General features: G+C 35.2%; 1 protein-coding gene across 8 annotated transcripts in view; it reads left to right on the top strand.

Annotated features, from left to right (window-relative positions):
• LOC149554261 (phosphatidylinositol:ceramide inositolphosphotransferase 1-like) overlaps positions 1-23782 on the top strand; it is a 72226-nt gene that overhangs the window by 34661 nt on the left and 13783 nt on the right. For 3 of the 8 annotated variants that reach the window (XR_016353240.1, XM_089789478.1, XM_089789481.1), the window contains 8 exons: positions 8882-9089; positions 9189-9278; positions 17639-17725; positions 18092-18160; positions 19335-19415; positions 22579-22650; positions 22838-22898; positions 23004-23106. Coding sequence is in view for 7 of the 8 variants with exons in the window: in XM_089789478.1 (XP_089645604.1) it covers positions 9057-9089; positions 9189-9278; positions 17639-17725; positions 18092-18160; positions 19335-19415; positions 22579-22650; positions 22838-22898; positions 23004-23106 (596 nt within the window). In the remaining variant the exon portion in view is untranslated. Of the gene's footprint in view, positions 1-224; positions 286-8881; positions 9090-9188; positions 9279-17638; positions 17726-18091; positions 18161-19334; positions 19416-22578; positions 22651-22837; positions 22899-23003; positions 23107-23782 lie in introns of all 8 variants that reach the window. The other 5 variants (XM_089789480.1, XM_089789482.1, XM_089789483.1 and 2 more) reach the window with 3 other exon arrangements.

The following is a 23782-nucleotide window of genomic DNA, read 5'->3' as shown; positions in this document are numbered from 1 at the left end:
TATATCTTCACACCGATGATTCCTCCATACTCAATATTGACTAGATGAATTCTAACCTTTATCCATGCTGGATTGTTCGTGTCTCCATTGGAGTGATCTTTCATTATTTATTCATGATATTTTTTTTTTCTTGCATTTGTAGTTTGGCTCTGATACCATGTTAAAGTATAGGATTGCTGCAAATGTAATAACACTACCATTATTTCTGTGTGTTCCAAATGCAGATATGAATGCGCATAAATATGTGTAGAGGAGGCATGACTTGTGAAGAGACACATCTCTATGGTAATTTATAAGTTAATAACCAATTAGACAATATTAACAATAATATAATCATATCTATATAATAAATGATGAGTAACCAATAACCATAAAAGGATTATCTCTAGGCCAATTCAATCTGACTGAAAGTACAACATTAACAATTTTCAACTATGATTTTTATGATTATAAATTATTTTTCCTCTATAATTATTTTTTGATCTGCAATAATATGGGATTTGTATTAATATTAATAAAGCATTAACATTTCAAGTATGTAAGAGAACAGGGACTAAAAGAATAGAGCATAGAGGCATTTGACTAAACAAAAACACTAATTCCATCTTCCTATATCATGCTAGTTGGTCTACTACAGAGCCAACACACTAAGCTCACAACTAAGTCAAACAAAGGGCATAACGCCCAAGGAACTAGTCTCACCATTACAAAATTGAGGCCAAAGAATCACCTTACTCAACCCAAAAATCCTATCCAGCAAGAATGACACGATATTGACCGTTACCCACAGGCTCATTAAACTAGTAATCCATGAAATCCTTGAACCCATACTTGGACCTATTTGCTGTTTGTCATATCTCATTCCATCCATTCCTTCTTGTGTTCCAACTCCTTGGTTTGGAGTCTTCCAATGAAACCCAACTAATTTGAGTCTTGACTCTACATTTCTCATTATTACTGATAATGCTCCTAACAAAAAGAGGTTACAGCGGTGCACTGCATTACTCATCTGCCTCCTATCTCCATGATGGGTCCCAAGACCCACACCAGGTTCAAACGTTGCGAGGATGATGGTCATCCTGGGACACTATTCAATCTAGACACTCCATGATTCTCAAAGCTGTTGTGATATGGAGCCTAATCAGACTTAGAGATTTATTCAACATGGTTTTCTCCCCATATTATTTCTACAGGCCCCAAGACGGGGTCAAAGGGCAACGCCCCTGTGGGGTCCTCCTAGGTGTGCTCCTTGTCATAGTATAGGGTGGGGTTGAGGGGCAACACCCTTGCGGGGGTTTTTGGGGGTAGCGTCCCCAAAGCCAAAAATGCTCTTATATTGTAAAAGGTGTTGACTGCTATTTTTCCTATTGGATGACTTATTCTAACCCTAATTTCTTAAGCGGAAAAAGCTTGTATAAAAAGGCTTAGGGTTAGGGATTTCATGATGTAATGGTGATATTGTAGCTTCTTGTGGCGGTATTGAGTTGTAAGGGATTAAGGATTGTAATAAGGTTCTAATCATTGGATAATAATAATATTGGAGTTGCCGTTGGTGGATGTAGCTCAAGGATTGGGTGAACCACGTTAAATCTTAGTGTCTTGTGTTCTCTTTTATGCGATCTACTATTTTTTGGTATTGGTTATATTTGCATGTAACTGTTATTTCTGTCTAGAGGTTAGGCCTAACAAGTGGTATTAGAGCCAGATTGTCATCGTTTTATTTTCTTAGCTAGACCGTCATCTTTTTTTTTTTAGCGATTCTCTGCATGTAGGTCTCACGGTTAAGTGGGAGCAATGGTAGACAAGGGTAAGTTGAGGGTTGACAAGTTTAATGTACAGAACTTTCAGTTATGGAAAATGCAAATGGAGGACTATCTTTATTAGAAGGATTTATGGAAGCCATTGGAAGGAAAAACCAAGAATCAGGGATCTATGACAAATGATGACTGAGATTTTTTAGACAGAAAGACACTTGGAAGCATTTGATTATGCCTGGTACCATCGGTGGCATTTAATATTACAAAAGTGAAGACGACAAAAGAGTTGATGCAAACCCTAGTGAAACTGTATGAAAAGCCCTCTGCTTCAAACAAGGTATTTCTCATAAAGCGTTTATTTAATATAAAAACGATAGAAGGTGGGTCTATTGCGGATCATTTAAATGAGTTTAATACTATTACTAGTGAGTTCTCTTCTGTGGGTACCAATTTTGATGAAGAAATTAGGGCTCTCTTGATTTTGTGTTCTTTGCTTGAAAGCTGGAATGACTTGGTAATCATTGTGAGTAATTCTGTTTCTAGATCTAATACCCTAAAATATGGTGATGTAATCGTGTTATTTTGAGTTAGGAAACTCGTAGGAAAACCTCAGGTGGATCTACATCAGGAAGTGCTTTGAACACACAAAGCAGAGGCAGAATGATTGAGAGAAGAAATAATTTTGGAAATCATGAGAAATCAAGAGGGAAGTCAAAGTGGAAGAGGTCTCAATCTAGAGGACCGAGAGATTGTTGGTACTGTGGGAAATCAGGGCATAAGAAGAAAGATTGCTGGACTCGAAAGAACAATGAAGGAGATAAACCAGAAGGGAACAAGGAGGCAAATGTGGAGTAACAAATCTGAAGAGGATTCTTTGCTTTTGTCTTTAGAAAGTGTTGATGATTCATGAGTTTTAGATTCTGGTGCTTCATTTCATGCTACACCTCATAGAGGTTATTTCATTGATTATGTCCAAGGGGATTTTGGACTTGTTTATTTGGGGGATAATGAACCCTATCATATTGTTGGAAAGGGAAGAGTTAAGATTAAGTTGCAGAATGAGAATCATTGGTCACTACATGAGGTAAGAAATGTTCTAAGGTTGAGTAGGAATTTAGTTTTAGCAGGGCAACTCGATGATGAGGGTTGTATAGTTACTTTTAATGATAAAAATGTTAGGTTTCAAAAGGTTCTTTTGTAGTAGCAAAAGGTGTGAAAGTAGACACCTTATATCTTTGTATAGGTCATATTGTTCCTTCTACTTTGATTGTATTAGAGAGAAATGAATGTTCAGGAACAGTTGAACAGGGAGAACAAATAGCTGCTGTAGATTCTGATACAGTGCTGTGACACAACAGACTTGGGCACATGAGTGAGAAAGGTATGAAAGTACTTAATTCAAAGCAAGGTTTACTAGGTTTGAAATGTGTCAATATGGATTTCTGTGAAATTTGTGTGCGGAAAACAAAAGAGAGTGGGTTTTGTGAAGACTGGGAAGGAAAGTAAAAGTGAGAAATTAGAGCTTGTGCATACAGATTTATGGGGACCAGCTCAGGTATCATTCTTTGGTGGCTCTCATTATTATGTTACATTTATTGATGATGCAACTAGAAAAGTATGGGTTTGTTTCCTTAGATAGAAATCTGATGTATTTCAAACTTTTAAGAAATGGAAATGTTTGGTTGAAAATGAGACTGGTAAGAAATTAAAATGTCTTAGATCTGATAATGGTGGTGAGTATTGTAGTCATGAATTTGAAGATTATTGCTCCACTGGTGGTATTTGTAGACAAAAAACTGTTCCAAAGACTCCGCAGGAAAATGGAGTGGCTGAATGCATGAACAGGACTATAATGGAGCATGCATGAAGCATAAGGTTGCATGCAAGGTTGCCCTTAAAAATGTGGGCAGAGGCTGTCAATACTACTGTATATTTGATTAATAGAGGTCCCTCTACTCCTTTGGGCTGTGATATTCCAAAGGAAGCATGGCCTGGTAAGAAGGTGAGTTATTCTTTTCTCAAAACCTTCAATTGTGAAGCATATGCTCATATAGATTCTGAAAATAGAACCAAGTGGGAAGCTAAGTCAAAAAAATGTGTATTTGTTGAATATGGCAACACTGAATTTTGTTATAGGCTTTGGGATTTTGAAAATCGTAAAATTGTAAGAAGCAGGGATGTCATATTCAATGAGAAAGTGTTGTACAAAGATCTGTTGCAACAACATGAGAACAAAGAAGATTATGTAGTGCTGGATGATACTCCAAAAACTGATGTTCCATCAATTCCTCATGATCTGCAACAACCGCAACAACAAATACCACACACCCTAGTGAATGTTAGATGGTCAACAAGGATAAGTAGACCTCCAGAAAGATTTTCTCCTTGTATTCTATTTTACTTATTGATACTGGTGAACCTAATTTTTATGATAAAGCCGTGCAGGTGGATACAAAGATTCAGCGAGAGTCTGCAATGAAAGAAGAAATGGACTTTTTGCTGAAAAATGAGACATGGAATTTATGCAAGTTGCTTGCATGTAAAAAGACTTTATAGGATAAATGGGTTTACAAGTTAAAAGAAGAGGATGGAGGTAATAAAAGGTTTAAAGCCAGGTTAGTTGTAAAAAGATTTGCATAGGAAAAGGGCATTGATTTTGATGAGATGTTTTCTCTTGTTGTTAAAATGACTTCTGTTCACACTATTTTAAGTATTGTGGCTATTGAAGATTTGCATTTAGAGCAACTTGATGTTAAAACAACTTCTCTTCATGGTGATTTGGATGAAGAGATATATATGGCTCAGCCATAGGGATTTGAGGTCAAAGGTAAAGAGAACTTAATGTGCAGATTGTAGAAAAGTTTTTATGGCTTGAAGTAAGCACCTTGACAATGGTATTTGAAATTTGACAGTTTTATATATGAGCATGGATATAGTAGGTGTCATTCAGATCATTGTGTTTATTTGAAGAGGTTGGATGATGACAACTACATTATTTTATGTTTATATGTTGATGATATGCTTGTAGCTGGGTCTAACATGGATCACATTACGGAGTTAAAGGAATGGTTAGCAAATTCATTTGCTATGAAGGATTTGGTGGCAGCAAAACAAATCCTTGGTATGAAGATTTGTAGAGATAGGAAGAATAGGAAATTGACATTATCTCAGATTGATTATATTGAGAAGGTGTTGCAACGTTTCTTTATGGAGAATGCTAAAGTTGTTAGCACATGTTTACCTGGGCATTTGAAGTTGACTAAGGAGATGCGTCCCAAGACACAAGAAGAGGAGGACAAGATGTCTCAAGTACCTTATGCCTCAGTTATAGGAAGCTTGATGTATGCTATGGTATGTACTAGGCCATATATTGTAAGAAATCGAGCAAAATGAAAACTAATAAAACAATCCAAGAGAGCTTAATGTGAAGAATATTACCATAAACCAAATGAGTTTCCCAATAGATCAACAAAAATGGAGACAAGAGATTTTGAAAGGGAAAAGCAAAGAAAACCCCTTGTGTAATATTAAGAATGTGGCAAAGAAGCCTAAGGAAGGAGAGAGGAGGAAGAAGGATTGTGGAGCAAATTAGCTCATTACAATAACATCAAGAAGATGTAAAGAAGAAGTTGTTATAGAAGAATGAGAGAGGCATCTCTTTTATAGAGATGAGAAAGGAGTTGCATGTGTAACTCCCATTTCTATGAATGCCACCATTCATAATAAGTGTGTGCAAAGTGTCAATATCCTCTTAAGGAGGAATAAACTACTTTCCTTAATAAAGTAATTACAAAAAAGAGTTATCCTCACATGTGGACAAGAAAATAATATGTCCTTCACATGTGTACTAAAAGATAAAATACATAAGGGATACCTTGGTTTATCCCATTTAATAAATAAATATAACCAAGGAAAGATTATTACTTCTAACAGATATTGCACATGTAGTGGGAGTTGTTAGCAGGTATATTAGTCATCTGGGAATTGAGCATTGGAATGTAGTTCAATGGATTCCCAGATATTTGAGAGGAACATCGAGTAAGTGTTTACACTTTGGGGGCTCTACTACTGATTTACAGGGCTATGTTGACTCATATTTGGTAGAGGATATTGATACCAAGCAGAGTACTACAAGTTATGTATTTACTATTGGTGGGGCAGCCATGAGCTGGGTTTCTAGGTTATAGATCGTTAATGCTTTATCCACTACAGAGGTAGAGTTTGTTGCTGCTACAGAGGCAGCTAATGAGATGATATGGCTTCAGTTCTTCTTGGAAGAATTAGGACACCATGAGACAGATAATTATTTGTTTACAGATAGTCAGAGTGCCATTCATCTTGCAAAGAATTCAGCTCTGCATTGAAAGACAAAACACATACAATTGCGTTACAATTTCATTTGGTCAGTTTTGGATGATGAACAATTAAAGTTGGTCAAGATACATACAGATTACAATCCAATGGATATGTTTACAAAGGTAGTGACAAGGGAGAAGATGAATTACTCTTTAGCTTTGGTTCATCTTCTCAACTGAACAGAATAAAAGAACAACAAAGTCTTGGGTGGTTTGATATATTCCAATGGGAGCTATAGGTTTAGCAGTGCTGTGATCATTCTCCAAGTGGGAGGTTATTGTTGTGGAGTTTGATTAGTCTCCAAGTGGGAGATTGTTCTGATATGGAGCCTAATTAGACTCAGAGATTAATTCGGCATGGTTTTCTTCCCATATTATTTCTATGGGGGTTTGGGGGTAGCGCCCTTATATTGTAAAAGGCGTCAGCTGCTATTTTTTCTATTGGATGACTTATTCTAGCCCTAATTTTGTAAGTGGCAAAAGCTTGTATAAAAAAGGCTTAGGGTCAGGGATTTCATGATTTAATGGTGATATTGTAGCGTCTTGCGGCATTATTGAGTTGTAAGGTATTACAGATTGTAATCACTTGATAATAATAATATTGGTCTTGCTGTTGGTGGATGTAGCCCAGGGATTGGGTGAACCACGTTAAATCTTGGTGTCTTGTGTTCTCTTTTATGCGATCTACTATTTTCTGGTATTGGTTATATTTGCATGTAACAGTTATTTCTGTCTGAGGTTAAGCCTAACAAAAGCCTCCTGAGAACCCAATCGTAATGCCTACACCATAAAAACCGAAGCAATGTCAATATTGGAGCAGTATCTGTGCTCCTCAAAGAACTTGACAAGGACGAAATAAACGATTTGCTAGAAGAGGGGTTCACCAATTTTGAAAACCCTATGCGACCATTTCCCAGAGATCTTGCAACAAAAGCAAAATTGTTGCTTTGGCTACACTAGAGTAAAACTTGTCTCCATGGGGGGCAACACCCAACACCTTTTCTCCCCGCTGTCCCTCAACAAGATATGTCATAAGTTTACCAAGCTGAGATAATAAACTTGCTCCATGTGTGTCGCTCATTTAATAGTTTATTTTCAAATTGTGTCAATTACTGCCATCGTCGTCCTCTATCTCCAGCTCCTCATTCAAAATCCCTCAGGAATATTCGAGGTTTTCATCACCATCAAAGTTTGATAAAAACATTGCTATATTAGACAACCTTATTACGAAGTAATTGGAAAATATTTGCTTGTTATTTACAGTGATCAAGAGATCAATTTATACAAGATATTGAATGATGTTTCCTTAAGAAACAATCGTAAAGAATAGAAACATTCTATTCTAGAAACATAAAACTAAATATTAGAAATATTCTAATATTTACAGAAGATTGCAATAGAATACTAGGAGATACTAAACAGAGATAATAGAAACTATCTATTATCATAATAAACCTGTCCGCCACTTGATTACCACTCGTTTTGATGTGGGATATTTGCAATCATTGAAGGTGATGAGGATGGATTTAATAATTGCCATAAAAATATTTAGATAACATGCACCTCCTCCTTTTGTAATAACATTAACAAGGATTAGTGAATCACCCTCCAAATGCACATGAGAGGCATTTTATTTTTTTGCCATCTAGAGGGCATCTGGGGCAGCCTGAGGTTTTGCCTTGTTGGTTACATCAGTGAGATGCCGCACTTCGATCGATAAAAGGTACTCCTACCAAAACCTTGCTACAGACCTTACTCAGGATGGGCCCAGGTTCCCTTTAGAAGCCCTGTAGATGTTCACATTTGTCCATCCTCAATCTAGACAATGCCAACTCTCATTCAAAGCTTTTGATTCATCTGGATTTACATGGCAGTGCCCATTAAGAGGCCTTTTTCTCTATAATTATTAATTATTTTATTATATTAATTACTAAATAATGATAATTATAATACTATGAATACTATATGAATATCTGATTTTAGAATATTATATATCTGATTAAGTGATTAATTTTAAACTAAATATAATGCACAAAATAAATCATAATTGTTTATTTCTTTCTCTATACATAATATACTAATTATTCCTTGTTAATGTGATGTGTACACGACTATGCTTCACTCTCCAAATTGAAGGATCTTGACTTGATTTTCAGTTTTTTTGGTTTACTTATTGTGGGTATTTTTACAAGTGTGGGATTCAACCTGGTCCAAATCTGCAACCATGGTTTTCACCATCGAACTGGCAAAATCAAATTCAATTCTGTACCTCAGCATAGCTTGGAAGAAAAACTTGTTTGTCTTTTTGCTCTCTTCCCATGGTTAAAGATAATAATAATTGAAGCATTAACAAAGATTCAATTACTTATTGTGGGTATTTTTATAAGTGTGGGATTCAACCTGGTCCAAATCTGCAACCATGGTTATCACCATCGAACGGGCAAAATCAAATTCAATTCTGTACCTCAGCATAGCTTGGAAGAAAAAGTTGTTTGTCTTTTTGCTCTCTTCCCATGGTTAAAGATAATAATAATTGAAGCATTAACAAAGATTCAAGCATCTTTTAACTTCTATTCAATTTTGAAACTGATATATGTTTAACATCTATTTCATCATCATGTCAATAAAAAAAGACACCTAATGCAATGACAACTGTCTAACCTTTCTTTTTGTGAAATTAATGTAACTTTTGTCTCATTTTTGAAATCATGTCAATAAAAAAATCTAATGTTGTAGAGAATAATTGAAATTGATGTCACCATCTTGCAGGTCATGTAAAAGAAAAAGTTTATTGTGCATCTACCAATCATATATACAATGGACAGAACACTGAAAGTATAGACCCCCCTTCATTTTATGTACAGCTGTAATACCTAACCACAAGTTTCCCTAAAATACAATAAAAAGTAATTCCATTAGAACTAACTCGCACACATTTTTGGGGATGCCGCCTTATATTGCTCGTGCAACTTCAAAGGTATGATGGGATCATTCATATTCACTTTTTTGGTTTTATAAGGTTTGAGTTTCTATTCTGGATTAACAGTTTACTTCTATGCTTGCTGTTGGACTGTAGGTATGGAGAAGAATAAGTATGGAAACAATGGTAGAATTGCCCCTCCTTCTTGAAAGATGGAAATTTCTACTATTTGGTCTTCTATGTCAGGTCATTAACTCTTTTCTTTGGGGTTCAAATAGCAACCACTATTATTTCTTTGTGTATTCATGTAATATTATATCAGGGCGGGGCATATGTGATTGGTATCTGTAGTAGAAATGACACAAGTTGGTATCTATTGTGTTCATATCAAATGTCTAAATCAATCCTAGATTGTGAGATAGGTTGTGTCTAAGACTCCAAACGCACAAAATAGTACCTAATATAAATATCTATATATGAAAAGTCTCAGTGAATCTTATAGATTGCTAGACAAGTCTTGTCTAAACTATGTGATCTTACATCTACTATTTTTTTAGAAATATTTGTATGTGAATCAGTTACACAACAGTGGGAATCAATTTAGTTCTGCATTTTGCAAAAGAAATTGTGGATCACTGGTACATTCCTACTTCTTTGATGATTATAATCCTTATAAAAAACTCACAAGGTATTTTATTATTTCCATTGAGTCAGAATATGTATCTGCATTTACTTTTTGGCTGGAAGAGTCTTTGGAAGGAAATATAGGTGAAACAAAATGAAAAAGAAATTCAAGTAAGTATTTTGATTGAAGTAATACTACCAAAGTATAGAGAAGCTTGAGAGCAATCACCCAAAGCTTGAAGAGGAGACAAAAGAACTTTTGAAAGGGGAAAAACAAAGAAAACCCCTTATGTATTATGAATGAAGACATAACCTTAAGAGAAAAAAGAGAGGTGGAGAGCAAGAAGCTCATTACAATAATATCATTCAAGAAGAAATGAGAGGAGAAGTGCATCTCTCAAAAATAGATGAGGAATGCCACCATTCACAATATGTATGTGCATGTGTCACCATCCTCATAAGGAGGGTAAATTAATATTCCTAAATAAAGGCATCAAAAGAAATGACATGACCTCACACATGTACTAGAGGACAAATTACATTTAGGTATTCCAAAGGACTATCCCAAACTAATTACAGATAAAGGACCTAAGCCGAGTAAAGTTTAAATGTTCTAACAATCTTGTTGATGTGAGTTTCATGCCACTACAACATGTAGAATCTGTTAATGTTTTTTGTCCAGCAATTAGATAAACAACAAAAAGAGCATAAATAATACGCAAAAGACTCAATGCATTTATCCTAGGGAAACCCTTCCACTTGAAGGGGAAAACCCAGCCACACTAGCAAAATATCACTTTTATTTATAATAAAATGTACGACTACAAGGCTTTCACTTGATTGCACTTACAATACACCAAACAATTATATAAATAGATTCAATATAGTCTCTTCATATTACAGATGAAGGTCTCTTTGAATTCTAAATGTAAGACCATTCGAATTTCCAAAGATTCGACACTTAACATTTCCATACACATGCCTCTTTGCATGACATATGACATGCCTTTTTACATAATATTAACTTCAAATATAATTGCAAATATCTCTTTCAGCTGAAAATGACCATAACGGTCATAACAAACATATTTCTATCTCAAAAAATCAGAGATGAAGATCTCTATTGCAGGTACAGACTTCAACTCTCCCTCTTAGCAAGAGAGAGATCTTTAGTCAGGCATGTATATATAGCTGCAACGAAAAATGATAAGTTCACATCACATATGTTATCTCAACACAATATAATCCACCATAGTTACTTTATAAGCACATAGAATGAAGTCACACACATGGCTTTCACCATGGTTTCTTGTAGAGGGTAAAATGAAGACTTTTATCTCGAAACTTCTCCAAAAGAAGGATACATTCCCACCATGCCTATTCGTAGAGGGTGGTCCACTGTACCTACTCACAAAGGGTAGAATGAGTGCTTTCCCTTCAGATTTCTCCTAGAGAAGAATACATTTCCACCATGCCTACTCGTAGAGAGCAGTTCACCGTACCTACTCGTAAAGGGTGGAACGAGGGGTTTCACCTCAAACTTCTACTAGAGAAAAATGCCCTAATAACTGGGATTTTCTCATAATAGAGACACTCTCTCAATAGGGAAAGCTTTAATCTCCACAATAAGATGGTTGACTATTGCATAGGCTTGCAAAGGGTTGGACATCTCCCTCTGTCAGGTAACCTCCCTCTGAAGTTGAATAGTCTCTTTCTAAAGATGATTGTTGTTGCATCATTGATATATACTCATAAGGGATTCTGATTGCGAAATGCTTCTTGATACCCTAGGCTACATCCTAGCCAATAAGTTTAGAGGCTTTGAGCATATCATAGATCTTGACACTAGTATTCTAATCGAGCTCTTGAAGTTGCTTGTTTGTGGCCTTGTCCGCACTTGAGCTTGACAACTAAATGCTTTTGCAGCATCCACAAGTACAACTTTCAGATACACATAAGAGTAATCAGCATAGTCCCCTCCACATTCAAGGCCTCCATGGCTGAATATCAATAACTCTGAGGCCAAGATGACCATAACTAACTTCAAAATCCCTTTACCTTTCATATTGAGATGTAAAAGGATCCCCACACCGTTTTTGGATCACCAACTTCTGCAAAAGTCAATGACAAACATGCTTGCACATACAACTTGATACATATCAATTGTTCCGTTGGTAATATTTTGTATCTGCACTTAGTTCTTATAATGAGACTTGAGCAATCATGAATTAAATAGAGACGAACATCTGCCATAAATTCTCAGCACTGTCAGAATCAAAATCGGATCATGCAATATGCTCACTTGCCACACAAAATGGATGTGCCTCTCACAACTATTGTAGAAGAGAGCTCTACTACTCAACCGTTGAGAGGTAGGAGTGGTTAGAGACAAGTGCGGAAGGATCCCGAGCTACATGTTGTGAGAAGATTGTCGGTTACTACAACACGTTAACAAAGATTTAGCTGAGGTGTCAAGACATCATAACCTCACAAAAAACTTTTGTTGATCGACATGTAGCGTAAAATACTTTCGATACAACATTAGGTGCCGTAAAAACTTCACGTCGTAACAATCATCATTCGACACTTAACCTGATATGGTTCTTCCCCAAATATTGATTGCTTAGACATAAAATAAAACTAGAAGAGATCACAAAGCATGCATCGAAGTCTCTCGCCTCTTCAACACTTGCAACTTGGCCATATCTAAGCCTTTTGAACGTCCATCCGACAATGTAAGAAACACATTTCTCATCTTTCTCGATCAACTCGACAAGGATGAAAAAACCAAAATATTATGACAGAGTAAAAAATATATAGAACACTTCTACATGAACAAAATGATTGCTCCTAAGAACACAAATACCTCTGTAGATACAAACACTTTTATAAAAATATGAAAGATTCCCGAGCTCACAAATGCTTTTGAATATTATATGAATGCCACCATTCAAACACCTGCATAGACTCCTATTAGAAATAATGAAGCACAAACCCCTTCACATTAACATACCATGCCGTTGAAGAGAGGAACTCATGCAAGGAAAAAATGATAGCGAAGAAGATCAAGAGGTGAAGCCGTTTCTTGACATACAACTCACGATGATCATGTAGAATACGCTTGGCAAACAAAACACAACCAGTAATATGTCCATGTCAAAAATGAGTTGGCAACCAATAAGGTGAGCTGACAGGAGAGTGAAGAATGGCATCAACAGAATCTGCATATGCACAAAAGCTTCAGGATAGATATACACGAGCTTTGGAATAATCATATGAAAAAAATAACAAGCTTATAAGAGTTTTCCAGGATGAAGCGTGAGAGACAGAGTGCTCTTCTGAGCATAGACAAAAACATGATGCTTAAGTGTTATACTTGGAATTCCTTTGATGTATTCCTTTGATGCAAACTTTGGAAGCAAAACAAAGACAAGCACACCGAATCTCCTCAAATAGACTCTCCTTAATCAACTTGAATTGATTTTTCATCCAGCAAAGACGCACAATATCCATCAATTGCCAGACGTAGACTTCAAAGAGGCTTTGCATGAATATAATATTGTCTCCGACGATTACAAGAATCACCATCACAGTAAAACAAGGGCCATTAGAGACATTCGACGATGATCATAATAAAACAATATAACACATGATTGATCAAATACTCTAGATGAACGCAATACAACTGATTGATGCAACACGAGGCCAGAAAAAAAAAGACAGATCTAGCAGAGAGGTTACTTACTTGAGTCATCTCATTATATTTTTTCACATCTCCCTTAGCAGCAACAAAAGCAAATTATGATCACCCCTGCATGCATTGCATAAAGAATTTAAAATCCTCAAGCTGCCATCATTAATGATCATGCAACATTCAGCCGACAAGAGGGAAATGCATTCGGGTGACAAGATGCAAGCTAAGAAATGAACACACCGTTCATTAAGAAATGATGATGTACATAACCTTATAAGGTCAGAGGTCTGCAAGCATTGATAATCAAAGCCAATCCAATAGCATAAAGAAGAACTCCTAAAATTGCTATTATCCAACTTAACCTAGCTTTGATACCATGTTAATGTTTTTGCCCAGAAATTAGATAAACAACAACAAAAAGAGCATAAATAATACACAAAAGACTCAATGCATTTATCCTGGGACAACCCTTCCACTTGAAGGGAAAAACCCAACAACACCAGCAAAATATTACTTTTATTGATAATAAAATCAAAATTTATGAGTACAAGGCTTTCACTTGATTGCATTTACAATCATATAAATAGATTTAATTTAGTCTCTTCATATTACACGCAAAGGTCTCTTTGAATTTTGAATGTAAGACCATTCAAATTTCCAAAGATTCAACACTTCACATTTCCATACGCATGCCTCTTTGCATGATTTATGAAACGTCTTTTTGCATAGTATTAACTTTAAATATAATCGCAAATGTCTCTTTCAGCTGAAGCTGACCGTAACAGTCATAACAAACATATTTCTATCTCATAAAATTAGAGATGAAGATCTCTATCGCAGCTACAAACTTCAACAAAATCAAATACTTAGTCTTCCAAATGAAATATCAAGTCTCCAACTCTCTCTTGAATAAGGAAATTCATATACTACACAATATTTATGGATTGTATGATCAAAGGAGACGGCCATGAGGTTCCTTCTATCTGTGGACTCTCTTAGTTATAATGATGTGCCATGTTGGGTATCGCAAAGGGACTTACACTCTTCAATCAATGGATGTTAACTATTTCAACTTCTTCCAACAACAATTTGTTAAGGGATAAAAGTGTTTAGGAATCTATTTTACTCCTAGAAAGCAAGAGATAATGAATGCCTTTGTGACTTCTCTAAAATTAGTTTGGCCATCGACACTAACCAAGTTAGTGTGATCTTCAAAGGTAGATGTAAGATGTTCAAACTATCAATATTTCATTAACACCATTTATCAATGCATATTAATGTGCAAGCAATAATTGAAGTAGAGCTCATAATTATGCCATTCGACTACGTCGAGAAAACTTTGGTCTAAGCAAGTTCAACAAAGATGCATTTGTAATATCTTCTATTCAACTAAGCATTACTTCTAATCAACAGGAAATGAAATCGTACTTGAAGTGAGGAAATGAAGAAACCATTCAATATTCCAAAGCAACATGAAGACCAACAATGAATTAGGAATTACTTTCGTAGCATTATGACAACAATTTCAACAAGTCTCTCTCTTACAAATGAGAGGAGTGGGGTTTATATAGGATCCCCACATACTATGAACGACAAGGATTGATTTGAAAACTAGTTGCAGAGATTTATTCATGATAAACCTTAATTAAGGAAACCACAATAGCCAATAAAAATAAACCACTAACATGTGGGCCAATAAGAAAATTCAAAAGTAGGATAACCAATAGGAAGATGCTTAGTCATCCAACAACCCATCCTCAAGAATATGTATGTCTCTTTCTCTTACAATCTTGATTTTAATTCCACTTCTTATCCTTACTACCTATTCATTGTTTTTCTGAATTGTTTCTCCTAGGTGTCTAGACCTTGTGGTAGCTGAATTCTTTGCACTTGGACCTTCATTGTTTGGAATTCCTAGTCTTCATCTTTGGACTTGATCCTTTGATTTGTGAACTTACTCGTCTCCCTTGCTTGTGAATCACGTCCTCGATCCATTAGAGTGGCTAGACTCCCTTTGAACTTAATCTCTTTGAGCCAATTCCTCATTGCCTAGGATTCCAAGTCATCTTCATCCTCATGGGATCCTTCCAATTGAACCCATCCCTGAACTTTGTCTAGATATCTTGAATTTCTTGGAGGTATTAGTTTCTCTATGTTGATCATAGACTTGTAAGTTTTCATGTCCTTAGATGTTTGATGATGACATTCTTTCTCATTTGCAGACCTTTCCTCCTTCCATAATTTGATCATCCTCATGGGGTGAAGTCTTCCTCTCCTATTGTTTGGGACATCCCTGACTCCTTTATTCATTAACTCTTTGGGTCGGTATTCTTAAGTCTTGATCTCTCATAGGGACAAATTGGAGACCTTAACAACTTGTCCTTGAATTGAATCCTGTTTGCTTCTTATTTAAAAATTGATGAAGTTCCCTAGATGATAGTCCTTATTCTTCAAGCATTTAATCAAGTGGTAAGTTGCCTTGCATAGGGCCACATGAATGTCCTTTGATATAAACTTGAATGGACTCCTTGTTTTTGAAATCTGGACTCGTCCATGTCCCTGCTTGATGAAGGCTTGATTTTGAATCCTCTATGTTTCCCTGAATGTATCAAGTTCCTTTTGCCTTGTTGAGGAATTATCCATATTGTAATTGCATTGCCAAATCCTTGTCTTTTCTTCATCTGCTTCCTTGCATTATCTTGAAGTGTTGTCCTCCGTTGAGCTAGATTTAGGTGGGTCCTCCTTTATTGCCATACTGGGCCTTGAGCTTATTCTTGTCTTCCACCTTCTTTTGTTCACTTCCTTGCAACTATTTCTGCCTTTGTTCTGGACATGATTCCTGGTACAAAGCTCAAAGTTAGCATCTTGTAATGGATTAAATGAAGGGACTCATTTCAGACTTTTCTAACCTGTAATTTTATCCTTAGATTTGATTCCAAGACTTAAGAAAATTCAAAATTTATAGCTATCGGCTGCAAATGGAACTTGGAATTGATGTGCTAAGAACAATGCCTGAGGACAATTCAACAGTGAATAAATTGATCCTTAATTGCCTCAAACCTAAAGAGAAATTCAGAACTATGAAGTCATAAAGTTGAATAAATTTTTTGAAGATAAGGTCTATAAATTAAGTCTGAGGACTTAATCGACAGAGTAAATCTGCAACTAGGTAAAATCAAACTTCAAAATCATGAAAAACACACCTGAGATAACCAAATTTTGACCTCAAAATGGAAATTTCTGACTTAAATAATTCATGATTTTCAAGTGGAAATTCTGTGTCCATCCAGACAAAGTGCACTTTTGCAGTGGGAGTTCTATTTCCATTGGGACAAAGTGCATTTAAATGTTTTATAAGGAAAAATTGATTTTCATAAGGTTTTCAATATTTTAGGTATGGAATGTCAAATTTGATAGGGATTTTAAAGCCCTTATGCCAAAAATATGCCATTGTAGTGTATTTTAGACTAGTTGACTAGCCAAAATACTCGTGTACTTAAACAATTTTCTCAAACCTTTGCAACTTGACCCATTGAAACCTTAACCTTGATACTCCTATTTCCCCGTACAACTCAGACAATTTAATCACTGAACCACTTCTCAGCCTTTGAGCTCTGAATAGTCATTTCAGCTGCCAAAACCTTACAAGTGAAAGGAGGGGCTTCCCATTTGCAGTGTGACGATGCTGTGAAAAACTTACAACAAGTCTATTTACTCATCAACAGTAACCTAAATTTCTAGTCAATGTGTTTTGCATAAGTTGAAATTCAGTTTTTGCAGTTTTGCTGTTTTGTGGGGAAGGAACTTGGTCCCCAGTATTTGCTTGATGAGGCTAGAGCCTTACACCAATGTTTGTGCGAAGACTGTCATTTTGCTTAAATAGAAATTTCTAGACTTCCGCATCCTACTTTTCAGTTTTCTAAAAGCATTTTGATTATGAGCAATTCCTATTTTTCTAGGCATTGTGTATCTGTTATTTTAGCAATGATTAATTTTTAAAAAGTTTTTGCAAAACAGAATAAGTATGACAACATAATAAGCCACCTGTCACTATTATGAATTGATATTGTATATCAACCCACTAGATTAGTATTCATTCCCCATGATGAACAAGTTAAGAGACTTGTATTTCCTATTCTCATTTGCTTCTTGTCATAGATTAGCCTACACTCAAGCGTGTAAAAAGGTTAGCATAATTACAGAGCACTTCAAGAACTATTCATTAATTACAACCTTAGAAAAGTTCCATGAAAGAAATACTAACATCTGTATGGTTAATGTTATGCAGTATCTTCACGGTTTAGCTGCTCGAGGAGTTCATTATTTACATCGTCCTGGGCCAATTCTTCAAGATGTTGGTTTTATTGTTATTCCTGTAAGTCCCTATACCATTTTTAAAAGATTAGGAATGTTATATTAGTCAAGTTTCTCAGATTGCCTGTGTGGTTGTCTTGTTGATGGTTAATCTTTGACATGAAAAAGATGAATCTCATCTAGATTTGTTGATTGATTCATGCTCAATCTTCAATTTCAATGAATTTTAATAGCTTGTGAATAGCAAACTTAACCACGGGCTGTATTCCAGTATTGCAATTGTTTCCTTTATTTGATTTCATGCATGGTTATGCTTGTGTGCAACATAATGGTGCATTTGCATTGAACACAAATTAACTAAGGAAGTCCCAGCTTTATCCTCATTGTTGCGTAATGATAATATTGATTATTGTTTTAATTACTCTAGGAACTTGGGAAAGAGAAGGCCTACATCAGCGAGACACTTTTCGGCATTGTTTTCTGTACCTTCATCTTAGTAAGTTTGCCTCTGCTTTCAGATTTCTATTTCATGTCCAAAATTTAGTCTATTTTTAGTTGTTGTCTGACATTAAGCAGCTGATAAAGTTTATAATATTATTCTTAAATATCCATTTATTTTAAACTGTTGTTTTTCTTCTGTAAGTACGATAGACTGGAAAATGTGTAAGTTGATATGTTGAATTAGTCTCTCTACTTAATTCTGGATAAATTTTTAGTAATGACAAACCTGTATGGGGTTAAGATCAAAACCCGGCTGGTGAACAATATAAAGAATCAATTGTGTTGAAATGGTCAGACATTAGTAGGTTGCCTTAATTGTCGTAGGAGACTACAAAACACTTTTCATTGCATTAATTTGCACCCAGTGGCATTTGACTTGAATGAGTTTATTGAAACTGGGTGAATGTGGAATGCGTGATGGCTTCAGAAGCATGTCTTCTAAATTCTGAGTCTGGGTTTGGACATATGTTATATATAATAATGTATACATATATATAACAGGGCATACTATTCTATTCATATGCTTTTTTATATTTGCTATCTATCGAGGTCAATATGCAGAGGGCATGTATCTGTATTGAGATATCTGGTACATCCATAATAATAGAGATGGATATTGAACTTCTAAATAAACTTGTTCCGTATTCCCAAGATTACATTGGGCATGTATGATGAAGTATCCTACTAATGGGATCAAAGTGCTTTGAAAAAGGTTAATAGAAAAAAGTAGAATGTAGATACTGATAAGTACTTGTCTTATATAGGGATTTTTAGACTTCTTTTCCCATATTAGGTTCTTGTACTATTTTGTTAATGTGAAGATTTGTTGCCTTAGGTTCTGTTTGTGTAGCTTAAACTGCCTTGCCCTAAACTTACATGTGCCAAAAGGTAATCACTGAGCTCAATGAGTTGATTCCTTTTTGGTTTAATGAATGATTTTTTTGCGATTTTCAGTGCAACAAACATATATTTTTGACCATCACCTCAAATTATAATTGTATTTTGAATTTTTGAGCACTGTAAACAATGCAAATTATTGCATTAATAATTCTATTATGTCTGATAATGTAGTTCGAAGAACATAAATAAATTATACTTCCTGTTTTCAAAACTTGATTTTGATTTCTGATTTTTTTGGGTTACTAATTGCTCTAATCCTGACTGTGCAGTGGACTTTTCACCCTTTCATTTGCCATAGCAAGAAGTTTTACACAGTGCTATTATGGTGCAGGGTATTGGCATTTTTGGTGGTAGGTTTGTCTCTGTCTGTCTGGTTTATTTCCATTTTTGTAAGTCAGATGAGTTTTTCCGTTGCAACTGAAGTTTTAAGCTATTGTACTTTAAAAATGTTAATTGTAAATACTATGACAAAATTCATTTTTTTATGGGAGTAATCAAGTTTGTAATCTTTTTACCAAGTGAAGGCTGACTGCTTTCCTGTTCTTTTTTGCTGTTAGTTTTTAGTTTGGTGAAAATCAATAATTTTGGCAGTGATCTTCTTATTTCAGCATTATATCTATAGTGACATCTAATGTGGAATTTTATGTTATGAGTCTTGGTCTTGCATAGTTGGCTGTGTATGCAGTTGTAATATGCAACCTTGTTTGTGCTCTGATTTTTTTTTTGATGGTGTTTTCAATTGTTTTTGCTTGCTTAAGTGAGCTTGCTGCCTTTTATAAGGTAAAAATGAGGGCTTGTATGTGCATGTTTTTTGCTTTGTATTTTGCTTATGGTGTCAGTAACTACAATTTTTCTAGCTGTGTCAATCTGGGTCTGTAGATTTATGACGGAGATTGTAGGCTGTTTGCCCAAGGGAGGAAAATACTGGACCTAGTGGGAATGGATGAAACTAAGTAAACAAATAGTTTCTACCAGCACTTTTGTGAATCAAACTAAGAGGTCTTTACCTAAATTAAGGTCAACATGTGGAATTGGAACACGTACTTAAGAGAAATGGCTCATAAGAATCGTAATTCTAAGATAAAATCACAGACCACACTTATCCTATATTAAAAGCAAAGTTCACTCTTTAATTTTGAAACAAACTTCTTAAGACTGAAATCAAAGTAATTTAATACACATTCCTAATCTTATGTCCTAAAAAATATTCTCACATTACATCCCATAGTTATTTAATAGAAAATGCAGTTAAACAATGCTGATCATAATTCCTGTTTATGCACCTGGAGTAGTCATTACAGATTTTACCCTGTTTTGTAAAACAATCCCATCTCTCAGATGCTGCTTGGCGACAGGAGATTCTGCAGTCTGGCGACTGTACAGAAACAGTGCTTCACTAGTGACAGGACAGAACAGAGTTCCTAGCAACTTATGTTAATTCTGAGTTGTTGACTACTCTACATTTATCAGAATATTGCAGTTTTAAGGAATTTCATCCATGATATCTATTATCAACACAATACATTAAACCCACACTAGTATTGCAATCTACTTTTATGCAACATGGACGAAGAATGATTCACACAAAACAATGAATAAAATAACAGAACCTGCATCGGTGACCAAGGAGGGGGCCCTCCTCCTTACCAGCTGATTGAAAAAGCTTCAAACTCAAACAGCGACAATGTACTTAAGTAGAATAAGGATAATATGATTGATATATCTTTGGTACCGAGTACTACGTAAGCTCAAATATTTATGCTTGTTCCCCTTAAACAACCTTCATAACAGTTTTACGGAGTATAACAATTCGCCTTGGATTACATGGCCAAGAGCGTCTGCTGTGTATGGTAAATTGACTGCAAGGCACTACTCTTTCAAATGAAAACAAATACCTATTACACCTCACTACTTGACTGGCCTAACTATAAGCTGAAAGGGAAAACAATTAACAATTCAGTTTCTCTAGCCACATTGGAAAGATGCCTCCATAACCACCTTTCAATCATGTATCCCCTGTTCACATGAATAGCCAAATTAATATGATTTTGAAAGGTAAAACACAAAAGGTTTGTATAATTTTACTACTGCCAATTATTAATCCTTTTTTAAATAATCATGAAAACTATGAGGACATTATAGGTAGATGCAAAGCATGGATGGCCATAAAACTAGAGTGAACATAGGAAAATAGAAGGCATGTTTTTATCCCATTACCTTTATTCATTCTTGATGAGTTCGTTTCATCCCGTACTTGATTCAATCATCTTGGTTTTTTTGACATTGTCCCTTCTTTCTCATAAGTAGTTCTGTTATCCCATTTCCATTCTTGATGAGTGAATTTCTTGTCTCCCTACTTGCTCATCAAATGGAATTAGTTTTCTTGTTCCAACAACTAATGAAAACATAATTCAATTTGCAGACACCTTGGGAGTGCTATTCTATGCCTATATTTGTGATTGCAAGTCAACAATTTTTTCTATGTCATGTAAATGTTTAATTTGAAATCAAATGAAATTCTTGTCACTACTTACTTCAGTCGTCATTTAGACACATACAGATTTATCCACTCCTTGATTCTTGTGTTTTCATAGGCTTTTCTTCTCATTTTAATTGTGGCTGACATTTTTGGGTGAAGATGTGGATGGAGTTTTTAACATTTCCCATCTCTAGGTCCATTGACCTTGCAATGAATACAAACGATGTATTAACTGCATGTGTTCATATCAAGTCGTTTCTCATCTTTTTGGAGTATGTCTTGCCCTCATTCTTGTTTACTTGAAGAGGGTATTTTACTTTTTCCTTTAGTTACAAAAGGGTTTGGGCTCTTTAATGGTGATTGAACATGGTCAAACGTTCTTAAGATAGAATAGCTCCTTAATGCAGTTATCAGAAATAGAACTGTTACTCACAAAAACACATCTTTAAACAGATTGGTGATTTTGAGATCACTGTAACAATTACAAAACCGCTTCTTTAATTTTGATCACTGTAACTTGTGGATGCCACTTTTTTTATACAAACTCAAAGTTGGGTGCCATTTTTTTTGAAATTGCAAAAGTTATCAAGAGCTATCCAAGATATGTAATAAGAATAGACTCATGATGAGGAATAACTCACTTCTCACTCTGTCAAAGTTGACAATGCTATTGTTAGTAGTAACAATGCACAACATATTTGTCAACTTTCCTATCTTTTGTTGTTCTTAACGTATCTTGGGAGTACATACAGTATTTTGATGACTTTCTGAGATCCTTACAAATCATTTCCTATGGGTTATTTTGTGGGTTTGATTAGGGTTCATTTGTGCCATATTGAGTTTGAGTTACCTGGCTCTTGGATCCAAATTTCAAAAATGGGTACACAGAACTTATGGACTAGATAACCTGTGAAAAGAATGTTTATAAAACACATAAAGACCTTTGTATTTTATCATGTCAATGGTTGTGTCTGAAAATTACATAATTGATTTGACCATGCAATTTTATTTTCAATATTTCATTTGATTTCCAGGTTTCACAATTCCTAAGAGTTGTCACATTCATGTCAACACAATTGCCAGGTCCTAATTATCACTGTCGTGAGGTAATTCTCTTTGTTCTTGCTATATTTATGATTATTTTAGATATTACATGTTTACTGATGCCATTTAGATACTATTCATCCGCCATTTTTGCTATTCTTTTCATGCTTCATATGTCCATTGGTCATTTAATATCTGTTTTTATCAAGGCCACTTGCATTATTCACACTTGTGTTCTTTGTATTACAGGGTTCTAAACTTGCTCGTCTTCCTCGCCCTGATAGTGTACTAGAAGTACTCTTGATAAATTGTAAGTTTGTATGCCATGAACTTGTGAGTGAAAATTATCAAAGAATGCTTGCTTATGTAATCTCAGGATATTTAAGATCTCAAATTCATGACCTTATTTACACAGTTCCCCGTGGAGCAATCTATGGTTGTGGAGACTTAATTTTTTCATCGCACATGATCTTCACCTTGGTTTTTGTACTCACCTATCAGAAGTATGGAACAAAAAGGTAAAATAAATTGCTTCTCGTGCTTACTGTACATTAACTTTTAAGCTTTGTTTGGTTTCACATCATTATTTGATAGTTTGTCTTTTAAAAAGGGTAAATACTTTTGACCAGAGCTATGAGCCTGTGAGGCCACAGTTTGGGGACCTCATCCCCAACACAAACACTGAGCTATAAAACTCCAAATCACTATAGCACAATTTAACCATGTACTATAACATTAGTGCCATCATTGCTTTATAGCTAAGTTGCTGGTTCGGATGTGGGTTCAACATTTGCTCAAATTCTTTTTGGGCTGAGTTCGGGTTCGTTTTGGGTTCATTGGTACAAGAATTGTTTTAATTTTTGTTTATATATTTGTAAAATATGCTGTAGCAAATAAGTTCATACACCACAATGCTAATATTAAAAGTAATCTTGTTTGAACCCACTTATAACTAGAAGTCAACCACATTATAAGAAAGTTGGTTTGATACACATTCTATTTGAGAAATTAGTGTCGATGTGTTGAGAAAAATGTACAAAAGAGTTGTTCACCCACAGTGGGTATAGTGAAACATGAGACATCAGACTGTTGAAGTAAATAGTTTTTGGACACTGTTATAGAATTATGCTGAAAGCTGATGGAAAAATGAACATAAAATTGAAACCAGAAAGTATATTTAAATGATTAAGAGCA

The sequence above is a fragment of the Cupressus sempervirens genome, chromosome 6 (assembly GCF_028749045.1).
Source record: "Cupressus sempervirens isolate cs-2001-9-10 chromosome 6, ASM2874904v1, whole genome shotgun sequence".
NCBI lineage: Eukaryota > Viridiplantae > Streptophyta > Pinopsida > Cupressales > Cupressaceae > Cupressus > Cupressus sempervirens.
The sequence above is the reverse complement of the archived record's forward strand: the minus strand, read 5'-3'. Positions and strand labels throughout refer to the sequence as shown.